Below are 20,574 nucleotides of genomic sequence, written 5' to 3'. Positions count from 1 at the left end.
CTAAAGGGTGTGAGGCATAACCAGATTTATATATTATTGGTACTAGCACAGAGGACAGTTTATAAGATGGAGACAGAAAGAACTGTTAAGAAGGAGATTGTTGACAAAATACATGTTGATTTGAGGCTGGCTGGAAGGTATGAAGCAATAGTGAGAATGGACTAGGGATGGTGACTGAATGTGGAGGATGAGAGAATAAAAGGTGTCAAGAAGATCCCCAGTTTTGTAGCCTGAAAGACAAGGTGGATAAGGAGTACAAGAGAATGATACTTGGGAGGATGAGAATGGGTGGTATAAAGCTGGAGGTATCTCTAGATACACAGATGATGATGTCCACTGAGCACCTAGCTATGATATGAGTCAAGAATCAGGAGGGGGCTGGGGAGATAGCTCAGTCGGTAGAGTGCTTGCCTTACAAGCACAAGGGATGCTAGAAGACCTGTGATGAATAATATCATATTAAAGTATGCAGAGATTAAAAGGAATGCATATCCCTAAGAATCTTCAACACTGTCAAACAGAAGAGAAGGGGCAAAGTTTGTCAGCCTGCGTGCAGAAAAGCAGGTAGATGTAATGACCCGAGGCTGGGGTTAGCACAGAGATGAAGAGAATTAGAAAGCAAGGAATTGAGATGCTAGAAAATGTTTAGTACAAATATTATAAGATGCTAGAAAATGTTTAGTACAAATATTATAACACAGCTGGGTGTGGTGCTGCATGTCTGTAATTCTAGTTACTTGGGAGGCTGAGGCAGAAGGATCACAAGTTTAAGACTAGCCTAGGCAATTTAGCAATGTTTCAAAATAAAAAAATGAAAAAAGAGTGAGAGGTGTAGTTCAATAGTAGAGCACACTTGGGTTCAATCCTCAGTACTGCAACAAAAACAAAAACAAAAAGACAACCAAAAACCAAAACAAATAATACAGCTTCTAGCTAGATAGGGAAGAAAATATAGATAGGATGAGTCAATGTAGGATTGTCAGATTTGTTGGGAGAAAAATGTCCAGAAAAATCTGAATTTCAGATAAACAGAATATTTTTTAAGAATATGCTGCAGGGCTGGGGAGATAGCTCAGTTGGTAGGGTGCTTGCTTTGCAAGCACAAGGCCCTGGGTTCAATCCCCAGCACCGCAAAAAAAAAAAAAAAAAAAAAAAAAAAAAAAAAAAAAAAAAAAAAAAAAAAAAAAAAAAAACTCCAAAATTGTATAGGGGCATACTTGTACTAAAAATTTATTGTTTATCTGAAATTCAGATTTAATTGGGTGGCCTGCATTTTATTTGACAATTATTGCAGGTGAAAAAAAGAGTCCTGAGGTCAAAGGGCCAGAGAATAGTGTAAAAGGGTAAGAAAGCTGATTCTTTTCCTTTCTTTTTTGGTGCTGGGGATGGAACCCAGGAACTAGTCCATGCCAGGCAAATGTTCTACCACTGAGCTACACCCTCAGCCCTTGCAAGTTGAATATTAAATACTATAGTTTAGAATTTCATACATGGAAGAGTTGAGGGTAATGAAAAGAACCAGGGAGGGCCCATTGGAGTTTGTGGTTGAAACAAAATGGAAATGTAGGACTGAGAAGAAACACTGAGCCTAGAGCAATTACATGGGTCATTAGCATGAACACTGAATTCAGCTAAAATGATGGTTGGAGGGCAGAGGGGAGGAGTATAATAAGCCAAGCATCAAAATATTCAAAAAGTGTGGTGAAAGGAAGTCAGTGAAGAAAGGTATCACCATACCATAAAGGTCTTGTAAGAGGAAGGGCTTTTTTGCATATATTAAAAGGATAATAATAACAACCTGAAATTCTGTAATGTAGACTGGGGAGATGATCAGAGAGATCCAAGAGAATAAACAAGTTTTAAAAATGTAGTCTGTGGGCTGGGGTTGTAGCTCAATGGTACAGCACTTGCCTGCCACATGTGAGGCACTGGGTTCAATTCTCAGTACCACATATAAATAAATAAAAAATAAAGGACCATTGACCACTAAGAAAATATTTTAAAAAATGTAGTCTGTTCTTAGAGCAGTCAGGTTCCAGACAAGATGGAGAAGTAGGACATAGGGTAGTGTTTTCAGTAGAGCTGTTATAGAGGATGTAATAAAAAGGAGTGGGAGAGATTATCAATGAACCAACACTGAATACCAACAATTTTAAAAAAAGCAAAAAAAAAGACACACCACAAAGAATTTATCTTCACTGGAAAGAGATGGGAAGACTAAGAAAGTAAGGTTTGAGTTGAGATCTGAAGAATATGACATTATAGGTACCTCATATTCAACTGACCCAACATCAAAGTATACCTGACACTTGTCACTCTTCCAGTGACTCCTAGCTTAGTGAATGGTCCTACTCTTCATTAAGTTATGTAGGTTAGAAATATAAGAGACATTTGAGCTGGGTTGTGGCTCAGTGGTAAAGTACTTGCCTAGCACATGTGAGGCACTAGGTTGGATCCTCAGCACCACATAAAAATAAATAAAAATAAAGGTATAATATCCATCCACATGGATGTATACATATTTTTAAATATGTATATATTTAAAAAAAAGAAATAGAGACATTCATGATATCTGTCTCCCTTATGTTCATTATCTAAACCATCACACAAGCATCAAGTAAAGGAAGAGGCATTCCAAGCAGAGGGAACAACATATGCAACGTTCCTATGTTGAAAAACATGGTGTATCCTGAAATTATAGACCTATTACCTTTACACCGAAGAAAGGGCTAGATCCTGAAGGTCTTATAGGCCATACTAGGGATTTTGTTCTTTATCCTAACAGCAATGAGAGCCATTGACAAGTCTGAAGCAAGGGAAGAGATGTGATCAGATTTGGGTTTTGAAAAGAGCATTCTGTTGGTAGAATAGAGAACAGATGTGAGAAAGCTAAAATACAAGGCAATTAGAAAAAGGCTAATGTAGTCATACAGTTGAGGAGTGGGGGTGCTTGGTACAGGGTGCCAACAGTGGACCTGGATATAAGTGGATGGTTTTAGGGCTAGTGAGATGATGACAAAAGGAACTGGTGAAAGTGGTAAGAATTCTCTCCTAGTTTAAACATTGTTAGGAAAGAAAATGGAAAGGGAATGACTGATTATATAGGAGAGAAAAAAATTTCCTTACTGGTCACTTCCTTCCTTAATTATAATCAAGCATGTTTTATAACAGTACTACCCTTAGGCCAAGGTAAGGGGTCCCTATCTAATCTGTCCTCTTTTTGCTGCAAAGAGCAAGGAGTCCCTGAGGTCAAGGGGTCATTTCTGCCAGGAGCCTCCATATCTCTTTCAGACTGCCTAGATCTGGGGGTAGACTGAGCTGCTGATTATACTTAATTTTAGGGAATATGGGATGTGGACACATGCTACAACATGTCAGGTACATAAATGGCCTCATTTAGTGTGGTAGGTGAAGAAGTTGGGGGAGGGAAGAGGACGGAATCAGTCTGAGAACTCTTGAGAATTCTAAATTTAAACCAAGCCTTCCAGATTATTATGAAAGTAGATTTGTCAAGGTTTAATAGAATATATTTTATGTAATAGTTTGCTATCTTGATCCATAACTTCAAATATTTAGACAGGTGGTACATGGGTCTTGTCCAGGCTCTCTGCCAATTTAGGGCCAGGCCCAATAACAGGAGAGTATAGTGTATTATTGTGCAAGGAGTAACAAATTCACACAGATAAGAATATCATTTAGTTGGGTCTTTAAGAAGTCAGATTTTTTCCAGGCTTCAGAGTGGGAGATAAATGAGTGTACAAGATTCGAGGTAGAACATTAATGTATATGAGATACTTCTCTAGATAAGGAGGGTCAACAACTAGGAAATTACTATTATTATTATTTGCAGTACTGGGGACTGAACTCATGGGATGCTTTACCATCCAGCAACATCCCCCAATTTTTTTTTTTTTTTTTTTTTTTGGTACCAGGGATTGAACCCAGGGGCACTTAACCACTAAGTACATCCCCAGCCCATTTTATTTTCTATTTTGAGACAGGTTCTTGTAAGATGCTTAGGGCCTTGCTAAATTGCTGAGGCTGGTTTTGAACTTGTGATCCTCTTGCCCCAGTCTCTTGAGCGACTGTGATTACAGGTGTGAACTACTGAGCCTTACCCCAGCCACATTTTATTTTGTATTTTGAGACAGGGTCTCACTAAATTGCCTAAGCCTGTCTTGATTTTGGGATCCTTCTGCCTCAGCCTCCTGAGTTGGGATTACAGGTATGCACCACTGCACCTGGCTGAGAAATTATTTTAATTATAATGATTTCAGTATGATTTTGAAAATACTCTTTAAAACTGCATAAGTTTAGAGTGTGGAAGGGAACTTAGTGATCATGGAGTCAAATTTACTCATTTAACAGATAAGAAAACAGATCTTGACAGGTGAAGCCAACCTAAGGTCACAACTCCATTGAGTTGGCAGATGATTTCCAGTCCTACTTATCCTCTCTGTTCACTCTCCCACCAATGCTACCTCTGATGAAGACATCTGGTGTTAGTCAATCCCAATTACAAAGTTTTTACTATTTTTGTATTAAAGGAATTAAATATTTCATTACTGTAAAAAAGTTTTAGTACTTAAAACTAAATATACCTACAAATTAATGTTAAATTTTGATCACTTCTCCCCAAATCTAAAAAGAAGGGGGAAAAGAAAGAAAGCAGAAGCAAAGAATTCCAACTTTCTGCGGTTGCAAGAATGGCTATTCCTGAGAAGTTACTTTTAACGGTTTCCAGAAAGTCTATGCAATTTAGGGCTCCTCTTAGAATCACAAAATTTCCTCTCACTGGTCTACCGAGTTGACTACTTTTATTTTTACATTCATTCCTTTTGACTTTCTGATCTTATATGACATCTGAGGGTTAAAATCATGCTCTTTGCTATAGTTAAAACTGAATGGTAACCCGTCTTCCCAAATTTCTTACTTTTTAATCTAAAAATCAAAACACCCGCTTGAACACTCAGGGCGCTACTACACAATAAAATAGTGAAACTGTTTTTTTTTTTTTTTCACTTATTACTATCACTAACTGATTTTTCCTGGTGAGTTTAAGGTATAATTACAAAAAAATTTAAAACCTTTAAGGGTCTGCTCGCAATTTTAGAAATCTCCCAATCCAGGGGTTATCTTACCTTCAAGCTGGGAAGTAATCCGAAAGGATGTATCCTATTCGCAGGACATTATCTTCCCTTAAAACATGAGCGTTCTCGATCTTAGCGATAGTAATATATCTTGTCACTACATCAAGTGATTTTTTTTAGCCCCTCCCATCAACTGACTACCGACTAACAAAAGAAAGGATTTATTTCTCCGCAACACTTCTCTGAGCTGAGCATCCCCGAAATGCAGCTTTCCGAACGCGCAGAGGCAGGAGGGGAAAGGCACGCCGGGGAAAAAGGAAGAGAAAGTGGCACAACTGCGACAGTCTTCGAAGCGGGAACCAACGCTCCCTCGGCCGGGGCAGATTTGGGGGTCCAGAGTTGGGGTTCTTTCCACACACTCTCACAGGGCACCCGAGTTCACGCTGGCGACACTTGAAGACCCTCCCCTCGCGGTTCCCCCAGCTACTTAGCCGCACCCGGCCGAGCTCTGACCTCCAAAGCAAGTCCGCTTGGCAAACCCTTCGGTTTATGTCCGCACCTTTCATTGGTTTCTAGATGAATCCCTCAGCATGTCTCGCCCAATGGAGGGCCCGGCCGGTGGCCCGGCAGCCCCGCCCCCTCCCCGCCCCTGGCGGAGGACCCGCCCCGTGCCTCGCGCCGGGGAGCGGAGGAGAGTAAATACAACAGGAGCGCAAGATGGCGGAACCGCCGAGCCCAGTGCATGGCGCCGCCGCCGCCTCCGTCGTTTCCGAGAAAGAACCATTTGGCAAGCTTCAATCTTCCTCCCGGGATCTACCGGGTTCTCTGTCCGCAAAGAAGGTCCGGACTGAGGAGAAGAAAGCGCCGCGGAGAGTGAACGGAGAAGGGGGCAGCGGCGGGAACAGCAAGCAGCTGCAGACGCCCGTGGCACCTTCGCCTCAGAGCTATGGCAGCGCCGCGTCTTGGAGCTTCTCTGCTCTTTCTGCTACCCCTTCTCCGTCCTCTTCTCGGAGCTGTTTCTCCTTCTCCGCCGGCACAGCGGTCCCCTCTTCAGCCTCCGCTTCCTTGTCTCAGCCGGTGCCGCGCAAACTGCTGGTCCCTCCTACGCTGCTGCACGCCCAGCCTCACCATCTCCTGCTGCCGGCCGCCGCTTCCTCGGCTAACGCCAAGCCACGCAGACCTAAGGAAAAGCGGGAGAAGGAGAAGAGGAGGCACGGCCTTGGCGGGGCCGCCCGGGAGGAGAACGGGGAGGTGAAGCCGCTGCCGCGAGGTGGGTGCTAGCTGGCGCGGGGGAGGGGAGGGGACGCCCAGGTCCCCGCCACCCTCACGCGCTGGGGGCCCGAGAGGGGGAGCGCGGCCGCGGCGTGCGCCAGTCTGGACGGGCGGGAGGCGTCCTGTTCTCGGGCGATTTGCAGTCCCCAAGGGGACAGGAAATGGAGCCTGTAATTTTGGTGGCAGAGAGTGGAATGGCCTGAACTCTGTATCGTTTTTTCCTCCCAGTTAACGAACTGCAGCATTTGTAGAAATCGGTCTAGAGGACCCTTCTATGTGTATTTGGTTAGGGAGGGAGATAGGAGGAAACAAGATGAGAGAAAGGGTTTGGTCTTTCCAAGATGCTTGATAACTAAATAAACTGTTTAGATGTGATCACAGGGATTCGTATTTGTGACCCAACCTCCAACACCAGAAAATCCTGTCAAAAAAAGGGGTGTGGAGAGCATTGGCGTCAGCTGGAAGCTACCAGAGGCCTGAGCATTTCATCCCTATTAGGGAAATGAGGTAGTGTGCAGGGCCCCAAGTGTGCTGTTTCATAAGGTACCCAGCCTCCACCCTCCTCTCCGCTCCATATTCTTAAGTGTTTTGAGTGGTCCTATTTGAAATATCACCCTTCAGAAGAATTTTCAGCCATATTCTTTTTTTCTGCAGCAAATAATAAAGATCAGGAGCTTTGACGTGTTTTGGGCACATCAAGTGGTTGCAAAATATTTTAGCATAAGAAAAAGGCAAATTCTTAGGTGTCCTTTTCGGGCACACTTTTGCTTTTAAATATAGACTAGTCATATTTTTCAAGATAGTATTTCTTTAACATAGAATGGTCCTGTTTAGCAGTAGATACATAATGATTTGACAGTAGTACAACATGTAGACTGGTTGGGAAGTAAATCTGAGACTACAACTTTAAAGCATAAAGCTTATAATGCTACTTATTATAAATATACATTGCTACAGTGTTGTGAAATAAAATGTTTTTTAGCAAAAAATGAAATGCAGGCAGTTTTGGTATAGCTGATGTGATGTAGCTTAGATCATGAAAAATGCTGTTTGAAGTAGAATGCCTTATTTTTCACAATAAAAAAAAAAGCTACACATGAGTATGTAATAGCAGTGTTACTTTCCAGATTTTTTTTTTTTTTTTTTTGTTTATAGCAAAGCTTTGACATCTAAGTCAAACCAGCCATCAGGTACCCTGGTGAAGGGTAAAGATCTCTCACTTCTGGAGATTGTTGCTTCTACAAAAGCTGTTTTGAAGATGGAGTTTATACCCCTTTTACTTAGGAATTTTAGGTGGTTCGTATGTTAAAGCTATTTGTTTTAATGGCTAAATATATAAGTGCCTGGAAGTCTATCCATATGTGGCTTGGTATCAGTCTTGTTTGTGGTGTGTAAACTGCATTTGCTTTATAAGTTCTCTGAGGAAGTGAATATGATTATTGGAATGACTGAAAATAAAAGTACGCATTTTTAAAACACAATTCTGACTTAAAATGTGGTGTATACAAATTCCTTTAAAGTGAAATGGACTGGGCTGGGGTTGTGGCTCAATGATGGAGCCCTTGCCAAGCATGTGTGAGGCACTGGGTTTGATTCTCAGCACTGCATAGAAATAAAATAAAGCTTTATTCACACACACACACACACACACACACACACACACAGTGAAATGACCAGGCTCTGTGGCGCATGATCATAATCCGAGCTACTTGGAGGCTGAAGCAGGAGGATTGCAAATTTGAGGCCAGCCTGGGCAATTTAGTGAGACCCTGTCTGAAAAATGAAAGGACTGAGGATGTAGTTCAAGGGTATAGTACTTGCTTGGCATGTGCCAGGTCCTTGGTTCAATCCCAATTACCAAGGAAAAAAGTGAAATGGCTATGAAAGAGAAAGTTTTATAATCTTTTAAATTACATTTAGATTCTTTTTTTGTAGGGGGGGGTTTGGGTTTTTGGGATTGAACTCAGGGGTGCACTACCATTGAGCTACATTCCCCAGTCCTTTTTGTTTTTTGAGACAGAGGCTCACTAAATTGCCCAGCCTGACTTTAAATTTGAGATCCTTCTACCTCAGTCTCCCAGATCCCTAGGATTACAAACCTGAGCTACCATGCCAGACTCAGAATTATCTTGAGTGCTACTGCTTACATTTTTCAGCCTAAATGTAAACAGTGATACCTTTTATATAAGATTTTCCCATGACCTACATGAATTGTTTTTTTAGGAGTGATTAGATATTGACTTTTGTGATCTTTATTTATTTATTTTTTTGTGCAAAAATGCTATTTTTTTTGAGAAAAAACTAAAAATCAAAGAAAAAAATTGCTTTTTTCTTATTTTTGGTACCTGGGATAGAACCCAGGGGCACTTAACCACCAAGCCACATCCCCAGTCTTTTAAAATGTTTTATGTAGAGACAGGGTCTTTCTGAGTTGCTTAGAACCTTGCTGAATTACTGAGGCTGACTTTGAACTCAGAATCCTCCTGTCTCAGCTTCCTGAGCTGCTGGGATTACAGGGGAGTGCCACCATGCCCAGCTTGAGTTTTTAGTATCTTGATGATAAATTGAATGATGGAAGACTTTCCCTCTAAGTTTGGATAATCATATCCTTTTGAAATTTGGATTTCACTGAATTGAGTTTGTTTCAACTAATTTACCTAAGACTTAGTGGTTTTAAAATATTAAGATTACATATGTGCCTTTATTTTAGATAAAATCGCAAATATACAAGTCCTCATTTCTCCATGCTCTCTGTAAACATCTTAGTGAATGGATGACCAAGTATCTGTTCTTTTAGGCATATATCTCTTTGATGTTGCCCTAAGTTTGCTTATTTCAGTAAACCCTCAAGTATCTGTAGTTCATTCATTGAATAATCTTAAGTCAGAACTGAAGTAAACTCTATAAAGACATTTAAAGAAGGAAAATAGATTCTCCCTCAACAAAACAAAACTGATGTATGTAGTTCCCTGAAGAACTAGCCACTCCCAACTTAACTAGACTGTTAAGCTCCTGTATTTATTTAGGGTTTTTTAAAGTCCTTAGAACAGCTTTATTTTTATATTGGTTATCATTCTAACAGAGTATTCAGATTGAATCAAAGTGCATATATGAATGGGCCTGTGAAGGCATTTAGTAAATGTTGAGTCTGAAACCTGGTTTTTAATTTTTTTAATCTGGAAGCAAATTAAAAGATGGGTCAGTTCTGACAGAGTAAAGGATCATTAACAGTAAATTTGAAAGCTAGGACAAATGAACAAGAGAATTATAAAATCTGACTAGTGTAGTCCCTTAACTAGTGTCAAGGACCAATACCTTATGTACATAAAATCTCTTAAGGCCATCTGGTAATAGTGCTGTAGCTGATTTGCATGATAGTCTGAGTCATCAAATAAAGGTTAAATTTGTTTCTTATAAAAAGTGCAAAATAGTTTAGATTCTTTTTAAAAATATTTTAAATATTTTTTTTAGTTGTTGATGTAACTTTATTTTATTTATTTATTTATATGTGGTGCTGAGAAATGAACCCAGTGCCTCATACATTCCAGGCAAGTGCTGTACCACTGAGCCACAACCCTAGCCTTAGTTTAGATTCTTAAAACTAGAAATAACTGAGTGCGGTGGCATACACTTGTAATCCCAGTGATTTGGGAGCTGATGCAGGAGGATGGCAAGTTCAAGGACGCCTTGGCAACTTAAATTCTGTTTCAAAATAAGTAATAATAATGTAAAAGGACTGGGGATGTAGTTTAGTGGTAAACTGCCCCTGGGTTCAGTCCCCACTATGGCAAATAAGACCAAAAACAAAATAAACCTAGAAAATAACTAGGTTTGGTGCTTATAGAGGTAAGCTACTGGAGTTAGCCTATTTTTCTCTAAGACTTAATTGTTGAAACACTTGGAAAATAAAAATGAACATATATTGAGGTATACAACATTTAGAATTATATTATGGTAGCCAGACGGAGTGGCACATACCTACAATCCCAGCAGCTCGGGAGGCTGAGGCAGGAGGATTGTAAGTTCAAAGCTAGCCTTAGCAAAAGTGAGGTTTTAAGCAACTCATTGAGACCCTGTCTCTAAATAAAATACAAAATAGGGCTGGGAATGTAGCTGAGTGGTTAAGTGCCCCTGAAGTTCAATCCCTGGTACCCCCCCCCCCAAAAAAAAAGAATTATATTATGAAAAACAACATATCATTAGATATTATGTGACTTTGTTTAGGTCTTGTGATTTTTATAGCTTTTGCTTTGCATTTTTTCCCTTAGAATGACCTGTGAAGTATTCTAAGACAAAAATTATACCTTTTCACTGTTTTTTCCTTAAAAATGTAGTTACAGAATTTAGTTATAGTGAAAACAGAGGCTTTTTGTAGTAATTTGGGGTATATGAATGTCAGTGATTTTCAAAGAATGAATATTTGAAGATTTTCAGCCATATTCTCCATCTTTCTAGTATTATTTCACAATTTTGGGTTAAATTCATATTTAAAGTATTCATCATATAATCAAATATTTGTCACTGTTGAGAGAATTGTTGGTTATGATTATGTGTGTGTGAGTATTATCTGTTGTACCTCATTTCTGATTTTTTTTTCACTTGTTTAGTTTCTCTGACAAATTCTTTCTATACCTTCCAACAGCTCCATAAAGTGCTTCTCAGTACAATTTTCCACATGGGCAAAGCTGTCAGATAAACTTATCACTTCCATTTGTTCCTGTAGACATCCCTTCTGTAGATGTCTTTCCTGCTTCTGTCTGGATTGTTTACTCTTAAGGCCTGCTGCATAATTATCACCTTGGGACTTTCCTTAGCTGAGTGGCATTCTGGGAATTTCTTTGCATTTTATTGAATGCCCTCTTTCTGAATCCCTTGCCTGCCTTTTGGTTTATACCCTAATTTTGTAATTTTCTACTAGGAATAATGTGAAAGGGTATGTAGGAAGTACCCTTTTGGGAATTTTATTTTTACCCTCATACTTGATGGTTTGGTTTTTGAGAGATTTTTGTATTGGAAATCATTTTCTCTCTGAAGTTTGAAGATGGTGTTTCATTATTGCCTGGCTTCCAGTGTTGATGTTGAGAAGTCAGATCTTTAAAAGGTTGTCTATTCTGTCTGGGAGATTCTAGTCCTTTCACTGAACTTTTAAGATTTAGCTTAACAAAAAAATATTTTATGAGCTCTTATGTTTTTGTTTCAGTACTATAACAATTCGTTCCTTTTCATGGGTTCAGAATCTTTTATCTCTTCAGTGATGTTAATTATAGTTTCTTTGAAATGTTCTGTTTCCTGCATAGTTTTTGTTTCTTTTAACTTTTTCTTTTTTCCTATTTGTTTTGGCTTCTTTTAGAGACTTTCTTCAGATCTGTTTTGTCCATAACATTTTTTTCATATTTAAGAGAAAATTATCAAAATTGATTGAAAGCTCACAGGCATGCATGAGCTGGGCTTAGTGACAAATGGTCCCCATGTTTTTATGTTTATTCTTTGGGTGGTGGGTCAGAAAACTTTCAGTTTCTTCAGATAAAGGTCCTTCCCTTTTTCTTCTCTGTGTGGGTGGAATCATGGGGAGAGGAGTGTTTCATTCACTAAGGCTACCATAACAAAATACCATAGACTGGGTAGCTTGAACAACAGAAATATTTTCCCCACATTTCTGAAGCCCAGAAGTCTGATATCAGCATGCTCCTGTGGTTGGGTTCTGGAAAGGGCTGTTTTCCTGGCCTGTAGATGTCTGCCTTCTTGGCTTTGTACTCACATGTGCTTTGCTTGTTTCTTGCTCCTGGAGACAGATTGCTTTCTCTTCCTCTTAGAAGGTTGCCAGTTCTATTGGATTAGAACCTCATCCTTATTACCTCACTTAATCTTACTTCCTAAATGCACTCTCTTTAGATATAGTCATATCAGCATTAAGGTTCAACTTACAAATTTTGGAAAGATACACTTTTGTCCATAGCAAGGGGGTTGACCGAGGTAATGAGTTTCAATGGCAGGGTTCTAGTACTTGGTAGGTAAAGAAAGCTATAGGTCTCTGTGTTCAGTTCATATATTTTCACTCAGTTTCCCTTTTATTATCCTAACATGGGATCATGCCTAGGAGCCTGGAGCAACTCTGATTCAGTTTTGCAGGAGATCATACCTCTTTTGTTTCCTTAGGAATAGTGTTTGCATGTCCTTTATTTTCCCAGTGCTTCTACTGGACTTTTCTGGGTTATGGTAGGGTAAGTAAGATTCTTTCTCTCTCTCCCGTTATGCCAAGGCATTCACCATTTCATCATCAACTTTCTATCTTATACATTGTATTTCAGGTTATAGTTGCTTTATCTCCTAGTTACATCAAAGACTGAGTTTGTTTCTGTGTTTTTTTTTTTTCCTCCGGAGTTGTTTGGGTATGTTTTCTGAGAGGAGATCTTGAATTTAAGCCTTAGTTTGGCTTGTTCCCAAACTATATGGGAGTTTGGTTGCTCCCATTTGTGTTACATGGTCAAGTCATTTAACTTAAAAAAAAAAAAAAAAAAAGTTATGGTATTGAGAATTGAACTCAGAACCTTGTGAAAGCTAGACAAATGCTCTACCACTGAGCTACATCTGCAGCCCTTGCTTTTTTTTTATTTAATATTTTTTTTCTTTTTAAGATTTTGTTACAGTGTCTCACTAAATTGCTCATGCTGGTCTTGAACTTGTGACCCTCCTGGCTTAGCTCCCAAGTAGCTGGAATTGCAGGCATGCACACCATTCCCAGCATCACTTAACTGTTTTTGAGCCCATACATTCTCGTTATATGGAATGATGTCTTTTTTACAGGGTGGTTGCTAGAATTTTGTGAACCTGGCATGTTGTAGGCATTCATAAGGGATGTTGGTTCCCAACCTTTCTTTCTACTTAAAACTGTGAAGGCAGGCTGGGATATAGCTCAGTTTGGTAGAGTGCTTGCCTTGCAAGCACAAGGCCCTGGGTTTGATCCCCCAGCACAGCAAAAAAAAAACAAAAAAAAAAACAAAAAACCGTGAAGGCATTTAGTTTCACTGAATTCACAGACAGGTATAGCCCGTTCCTACAGTGTCCTGGTTTCTGGAAGTATCTGGTATATATTAATATTAACCATATAACTTTTTAAAAAAATTGTTTTACTTTAATTTGTTCTAATTAGTTGTACATGACAGTAGAATGCATTTATACATTTTGATAGAGCATGTGTAAAGTGTAATCTCTCTTTTTTCTCTAACCATACAACTTTTTGAAAGAGGTTTTTATTTCAGAAATTTTAAGTTGATTGTATTAAGGCTCATTAATTTTTTCATAATTCTCCGTGAATTAAACCTTTCAAATTATGGATAGTTTATTTAAAATAGAATTTTGAAAAATAGTGAACTTAATTTTTCTAATAAAATAATTATATAGAATCTTGTATGTGTGACTAGAAAGTAAAAAAGTACATTTTTATTAACTAAATTAATATAAGTTAAAAACATTTTCAATTAAAGTATATTAAGTATATTAAGCTTAAAGTAGAAAGTATGTTAATACTTAAAGTATTTTAAGCTTTCTGTTTTTTTTTTTTTTCCTTGAATTATAGAATGAAAAATATTTATTTTATCATGAAAAATTTTACTGCAGAAATCAGAACAATATAATGAATTCTGGGCATATTCATCACACTGTTTCATCAATTAATCAGCAGTTTACTATTCGTATTTCATCTCCCTTCCTCTATTTATTTTCATTTTTTTGCTCTGAAATTTTAAGGCATATTCTAGAACCATCATTTCACTTAAAAATAACTAGAACTGATTTTTTTCTCTCACATAACTAATGCTTAAAAAATTTCAACAGCATATATTTATATCTATTAATGAGTGAGAGCCAGGTGTGATGGTGTGTTTCTGTAGTCCCAGCTACTTGGGAGGCTGAGCTAGGAGCATCACTTGAATCCACATTTGAGACCAGCCTGGGCAACACAGTGAGACCTGGTCACATGCATACAAGCTGGGTATGGTATGGTAGTGCATGCATGTAATCTCAGCAATTTAGAAGCTCCATACTCATTAATAAGTGTAACTCTCCAAGGCAATCTCCATTCTACTTATTTTGTCTTATCTTTAAAAAAATATATATACATATATATGTATTATATATACTTATTGTTGATGGGCCTTTATTTTATTTATTTATTTATTTATATGCAGTGCTGAGAATTGAACCCAGTGTCTCAAATATGCTAGGCAAGCGCTTTACCAGTGAACCACAACCCTGGCCCTATTCTAGTGTCTTATAGGAGTGGAATCATGAAGTATTTGTCCTTTTGTGACTGGCATATTTTCTTTAGCATAATATAAGGTTTAAGGCCAGTGTCATGGCACCTTCCTGCATGTCAGCAACTCAGGAGGATGAGGCAGGAAGACCAACTTCTGCAATTTAGCAGTAGAAAGACAGTTTCAAAATAAAAAATAAAAATGGTGGGGGATGTGACTCAGTGTTAAGTGTCCCTGGGTTCAATCTCCAGTCCCCCACACCCCCACCTGCCAAAAAGAAAAAAAAAAAAAAAAGGTTTATCTGTGTTGTATCGTGTATCAGAATTTTCTTTTTTGGGGAGATGGTACTGGGGATTGAACCCAGAGCCTCATTATAGCAAGCACGTGCTCTTCCACTGAGTTATCACCCCTACTCCTTTGAATTCTTTCCCTGTTCTGGGAATTGAACCTAGGGGTACTCTACTGTTGAGCTATACTCCAGCCCTTTTTATTTTTTCACTTTGAGACAGGGTCTTAATAAGTTGCAGAGGCTGCCCTTGAACTTGCCATCCTCCTTCCTTAGCCCTCTGGGTAGCTGGGATTACAGGCTTGCACCATTGCACCAGGCCAGGATTGCCTTTTTAAGAGTGAATAATGTTCTGTTTATTTAATGTATATACTACATTTTGTTTATTCATTCATTCTTTGGTGTACTTTTTTGGTGCGTGTGTGGTACTGGGGATTTAACCCAGGGGTGCTCTACCACTGAACTACTCCCCTAGCCCTTTTTAAAAATTTTTATTTTGAGACAGAATCTAAATTGCTGAGGCAGACCTCAAATTTGTGATCCTTCTGCCTCAGCCTTCCCAGTTGCTGGGATTACAGGTATGTGTCACTGTACCTGGCTTCTTTGGTGGATTATTGGAGTGCTTCTATCTTTTGGCTATTGTGAATAGCATTCCTATGAACATGGGTGTACAAATAATCTGTTTGAATACTTGTCTTTATTCTTTTTGGTGTATAGTCAGAAGTGGAATTGTTGGATCATATGGTAATTCTATTTTTATTATTTTGGGAAACTGCCACACTATTTCTCATAGCTGTTTTTCCATGGTGGCTGCCGTTTTACATTTCCACCAGTGGGCCCAAGTTTAGGTTAAATCTTTAATATTGCAAAATTAATTACTGTAAGTAAGCAAATTACCCAACTCATGACAGTTTGAGGGAGATGCTTGTGAAGTCAGTGTGTGTTCAACCTTATCAGCATAGGAAATAAAATACTGGGTTTGGTAGAAGAATGAAAAGTATTTATTAGATGCTTGCCATGCGCCATTCTATTGCCTCAGTGTTTTCAGATTGAAATGCTAAGTTTTTCCTAGCTCCCTCAGAGTTGCATAGCTAATGTGTAAAGAATTTGAATCAACCTCTTGGTTGTCCAAGCCTAACTACACAATGCTAAAGTTAATTTAATTTTTTCCCCTTTAGACTGTAATAAACATGAGGATGAAAGGAAAGACAAAGTTTTAAAAAGATTTCAGGTTACTTCTTTATTTTTCATAAAATTTTTTTATTATAAAAATTTTAAGCATATAGAAAAGTTGAAAGAATAATACAGTGATCATTTGTAGAATCCCTTCCTGGATTCAATGACTGATAATATTGTATTTATGCACTGATTCATCTGAATGATTTAAATTTTAGGCTTCATGACACCTCATTCTTTAACATTTCAGCTGCCTTTTCCCAAAAGGAAGAGCATCTTCTGACATAACCAGAATGACATTGAAGCACTTAAGAAATTAATCATGTAGCCAGTCCATATTCAGATTCTTTCAGTTCTCCCTAATTCCCTGTTTGTATCCCAGTTACATTGTATTTTAATCTGGAACTATCCCAGTTACTTTTTTTGTATGAAGTTGACTTTTTTTATAAATATATTTTTAAGTTGTCGATGTACCTTTATTTTATTTATTTATATGTGGTGCTGAGAATTGAACCCAGTGCTTCATACATGCTAGGCAAGCACTCTGCCACTGAGCCACAACCCGGGTCAGTCTTGACATTGGCTTTTTGAAGATAACAGTCCAACATACCTGTTTATCTTATAAATGTTCTTATATTCATAATTTTAAAATAATTGTTTCCTTGTGATATTATTCCTTTTTTTTTTGTAAACTGGAAGTTAGGCTTAAAGACATGAGTAAATTCAGATTAAGCAGTTTGGTGAGCATAGTTCATAAGTATACTTTATATTGTGTCTCATCAGATTGTTTTATTATTGATGATGATGTTATAGTATTCAGGTTGTCCTGCTGTTAGTGATTACTTGGTTGAGGTGATTACTAGGTGACTCTCCATTGTAATGGCTCATTTTTCTTTTGGCGTTTGGCTAGTAATGTGTGGAGTGATGCTTTGTGAAATCTAGTTTCCCAACTGTCTAATACTTATTGGCTTTATTATCAAAGATCCCAGCTTGAGTCACCCATTTCATCAGGAGTTAAGAATGATTTCAAATTATTTCTAAATATAAATAATTAGTTTTGAGGGGTGGAAAATTTAGAATAAATTACTACTCCTGTATCTAGATTAATATTTGGCATTCTGCTTTGGTTTAGGTACCAAAGTAAATACTGTGAGTTTATGGGAGTGACAACAATCTTACAGGAAAGACTTCTTTCTTTGTGTGTGTGTGTATTGAGAAATCATGGTATTTTAATGCATTCTGTTCTTCAGCTCTCCAGGAAATGCATTTTTCACGCCCCCATACATCTTTGTGATGAACGTTGTTGTGCTAAATATATTTACATAGTGCAGATTACTTCAGTCCACTGCTTCTAGCCCTTATAGGCCTAAATCACAGCTTTTAAACATTTATAAGATTTCCTTGAACACTCAAAGGGAGAAAGCCAAAACAAAAATTTTCATTTGCTCCTAGAGTAAAAATGTCTGTGCTGGTTAAATAATACTACTGTTTTTCATAAGAACTTAAATTGTACCCAGTAACCTCTACCTAACCATTGGTATTAAATGGGTTTGCCCAGATGCAAGAAATATTCTTGAATTTTTAATTTCCCATAGTTGAGTTTGGAAAGCTACTTTCAGGGTACTTGTAGTTAGATTGGTTGTAGTAACCTAGTTATAATTAGTAGTCTACTACAATATTAGTAATATGGGCCTAAAATAAGAAGCCTCTACCAGTTTTCTTTTTCTCTTTTTGGTACTAGGTATTGAACCAGGTCCTTCCACATGATTTGCAAGTGCTCTGCCACTGAGCTACATTCAGTAAAATTTTTATTTTGAGACAGACTCTGACTAAATTACCTAGGCTGGCCTTGAACTTGAAATCCTCCTGCCTCCACCTCAGCTTCCTGAGGAACAGGAATTATAGGTGTGTGCCACCATGCCTAGCCACCCCATCGGTTTTTATATAGCAAATAGTATATTTTATATTACATGTAATTCAAAATTATAATCTCTATTCCATAATGTCTTCTGTTGGCTACTGTAAATTAACTCTATACCCATATGGATTTCCATTGAACTATATAATATCAGAGTGGGTATTTAGGAGTCATTTTATGACCTTTACCTTACACTCAATTATTGATTTGAAGAAAAATTATACAATAATTTTTCATTATGAAATTAATTTACTCTCCAGACATTGCAAACTTGAGTAGCCATATTCTTTTTTTATAAAAAGGGTGTACATTTTTTAGATGTTATTTAGATATATAAAATATATAAAAGAAAGTAAGTTGTGTTTTTTTTTGTGTGTGTGTAAAGTGTATAATTTTTGGATAGGATTGGGCATTGAACCCCTGGCCTTTTGTATGTTGGGCCTTGCACAGGCTACTTACAGGTTCTATCACTGAACTACTCCCAGCACCTGGCCCCACACTTTATTTTCAATTAACATGTATTAATTGTACATTTTAGTGGGATTCACTGTGGTATTTCAACATATGAATATAGTGTGCATTGAAAATCATAGTAATAAATTTTTTTTTTTTCTCCTTGTTTTGGTACCTGGGATTGAATCCAGGGGTACTTACCTACTGAGGCACATCCTCAGCCCTTTTTATTTTAATTAGTTATTTTATCAGTATCAGAGGTTGAACCTATGAGCACTTAACCAATAAGCCACATTCCCAGTCCTTTTTATTTTTTATTTTGAGACAGGGTCTCACTAAGTTGCTTAGGGCCTCTCTAAATTGCTGATTCTGGCTTTGAATCCTTAATTCTCACCCTGCACAAAAATCAAATCAGAATGTCAAAAACCTAGGAATTAGACCAGAAACTATGCAACTACAAGAAGAAAATGTAGGGTCAACACTGCAGCATGTAGGCAAAGGCAACAACTTTCTCAGTAGGACCCCTAAGCTCAGGAAGTAATGCCAAGAATTAAATGGGATGACATCAAATTCAAAAGCTTCTGCACAGCAAAGGAAACAATTATGTATGTGAAGAGAATTTTCTCCCTATAGAATGGGAGAAAATCATGTCTAGCTACTTTTATGATATAGGATTCATATCTAGAACAAATAAAGAACTCAAAAAACCTAACACCAAAATAACCCAATTAATAAATAGGCAAATTGCTTTTCAACATGCTTATACCTATTTCGGTCCCACCAGCAATGTGTGAGTATACCTTTTCCCCCACATGCTCACCAACATTTGTTGTTATTTGTATTCTTGACAATTGCCATTCTGACTGGAGTGAGATGGAATCTTGGTGTACTTTTAATTTGCATTTCAGTAATTGCTAGAGGTATTGAACGTATTTTCATATATTGTCTTGGAATGGAACCACCATTTGACCCAGTCATCCCTTCCTTGGCATATACCCAAAGGATTTAAAATCAGCATACTACAGTGATGCGACCACATCAATGTTTACAGCAGCTTGGTTCACAATAGCAAAGCTGTGGAACCAATCTAGATGCCCTTCAATGGATGGATAAATAAAATGTGGTGTATATACACAATGGAATATTACTCAGCCATAAAGAAGAGTGAAATTATGGTATTTGCCTGTAAATGAATGAAACTGGAGACTATCATGCTGAGTGAAGTATTCCAGTCCCAAAAAATCAAAGGCTGAATGTTCTCTCTGATATGTGGAAGCTAACACACAATAAGGAGTCGGGGAGAGAAGAATAGAAGTTCATTGGATTAGACCATGGGGAATGAAGGGGGAATGGGATTCGGAAAGACAGTAGAATGAATTGGATATAAGTTTTCTATGCTCATATATGACTACATGACCAGTGAAACTCCACATTAAGAACAACCACAAGAATGGGATCCTAATTAGGAAAATTATACTCCATGTATGTATAATATGTCAAGATACACTCTCTGTCATGTATATCTAAAAAGAACAAACTAAAAAAAAAAAAAAAAAAAGGGACCTGTTGTTTTCTCCACCCCCCCCCAAAAAAAACCCCAATGAGATTTCATTTATAGATGTAAATTTCTTTCTTTCTTTCTTTTTTTTTTTTGTGGTACTGGGGATCAAACTCAGGACCTTCTGCTTGCAAGGCAAGCACTCTACCAGCTGAGCTATCTCCCCAGCCCTGTAAATTTCTTTAAAAAAATTTTTTTTTTTAATTGTTGGAGGACACAGTGCCTTTATTTTATTTTATTTATTTATTTATGTGGTGCTGAGGATCAAACCCAGTGCCTCACATGTGCTAGGCAAGCACTCTACCTCTGAACCACAACCCTAGCCTTATAGATGTAAAATTCTATTACAAAAGGTTAACTTCTAAAAACAATAAATAGGAAAGTGAATTAAAACTGTACTTCTCAACAGAAGAAATACAGATGGCCAACAAATATAAAAAAACTCAACATTTTTAGTAGTTACGGAATTGCAAATCAAAACTATACTGAGATTTCATCTTGCACCAGTTCAGAATGGTAGTCATCAAGAATACAAATAATAATAAATGCTGGAAAGGATGTGAAGAGAA

The 20,574-nt window shown here is 37.8% G+C and overlaps 1 protein-coding gene across 2 annotated transcripts in view; it reads left to right on the top strand.

The window, feature by feature from the left end:
* The first annotated feature begins 5,769 nt into the window (after window positions 1-5,769).
* The window catches only part of Rsbn1l (round spermatid basic protein 1 like), a 74,888-nt gene continuing 60,083 nt past the window's right edge, over window positions 5,770-20,574 (top strand). For both annotated transcript variants that reach the window (XM_047560910.1, XM_047560909.1), the window contains exon 1: window positions 5,770-6,360. In XM_047560910.1, coding sequence (XP_047416866.1) covers window positions 5,808-6,360 — 553 coding nt within the window. In that variant the 5' untranslated portion in view covers window positions 5,770-5,807. The remainder of the gene's footprint in view (window positions 6,361-20,574) is intronic.

The sequence above is a fragment of the Sciurus carolinensis genome, chromosome 8, assembly GCF_902686445.1.
Source record: "Sciurus carolinensis chromosome 8, mSciCar1.2, whole genome shotgun sequence".
Lineage (NCBI taxonomy): Eukaryota > Metazoa > Chordata > Mammalia > Rodentia > Sciuridae > Sciurus > Sciurus carolinensis.
This window is presented reverse-complemented; position numbering and strand designations above follow the sequence as displayed.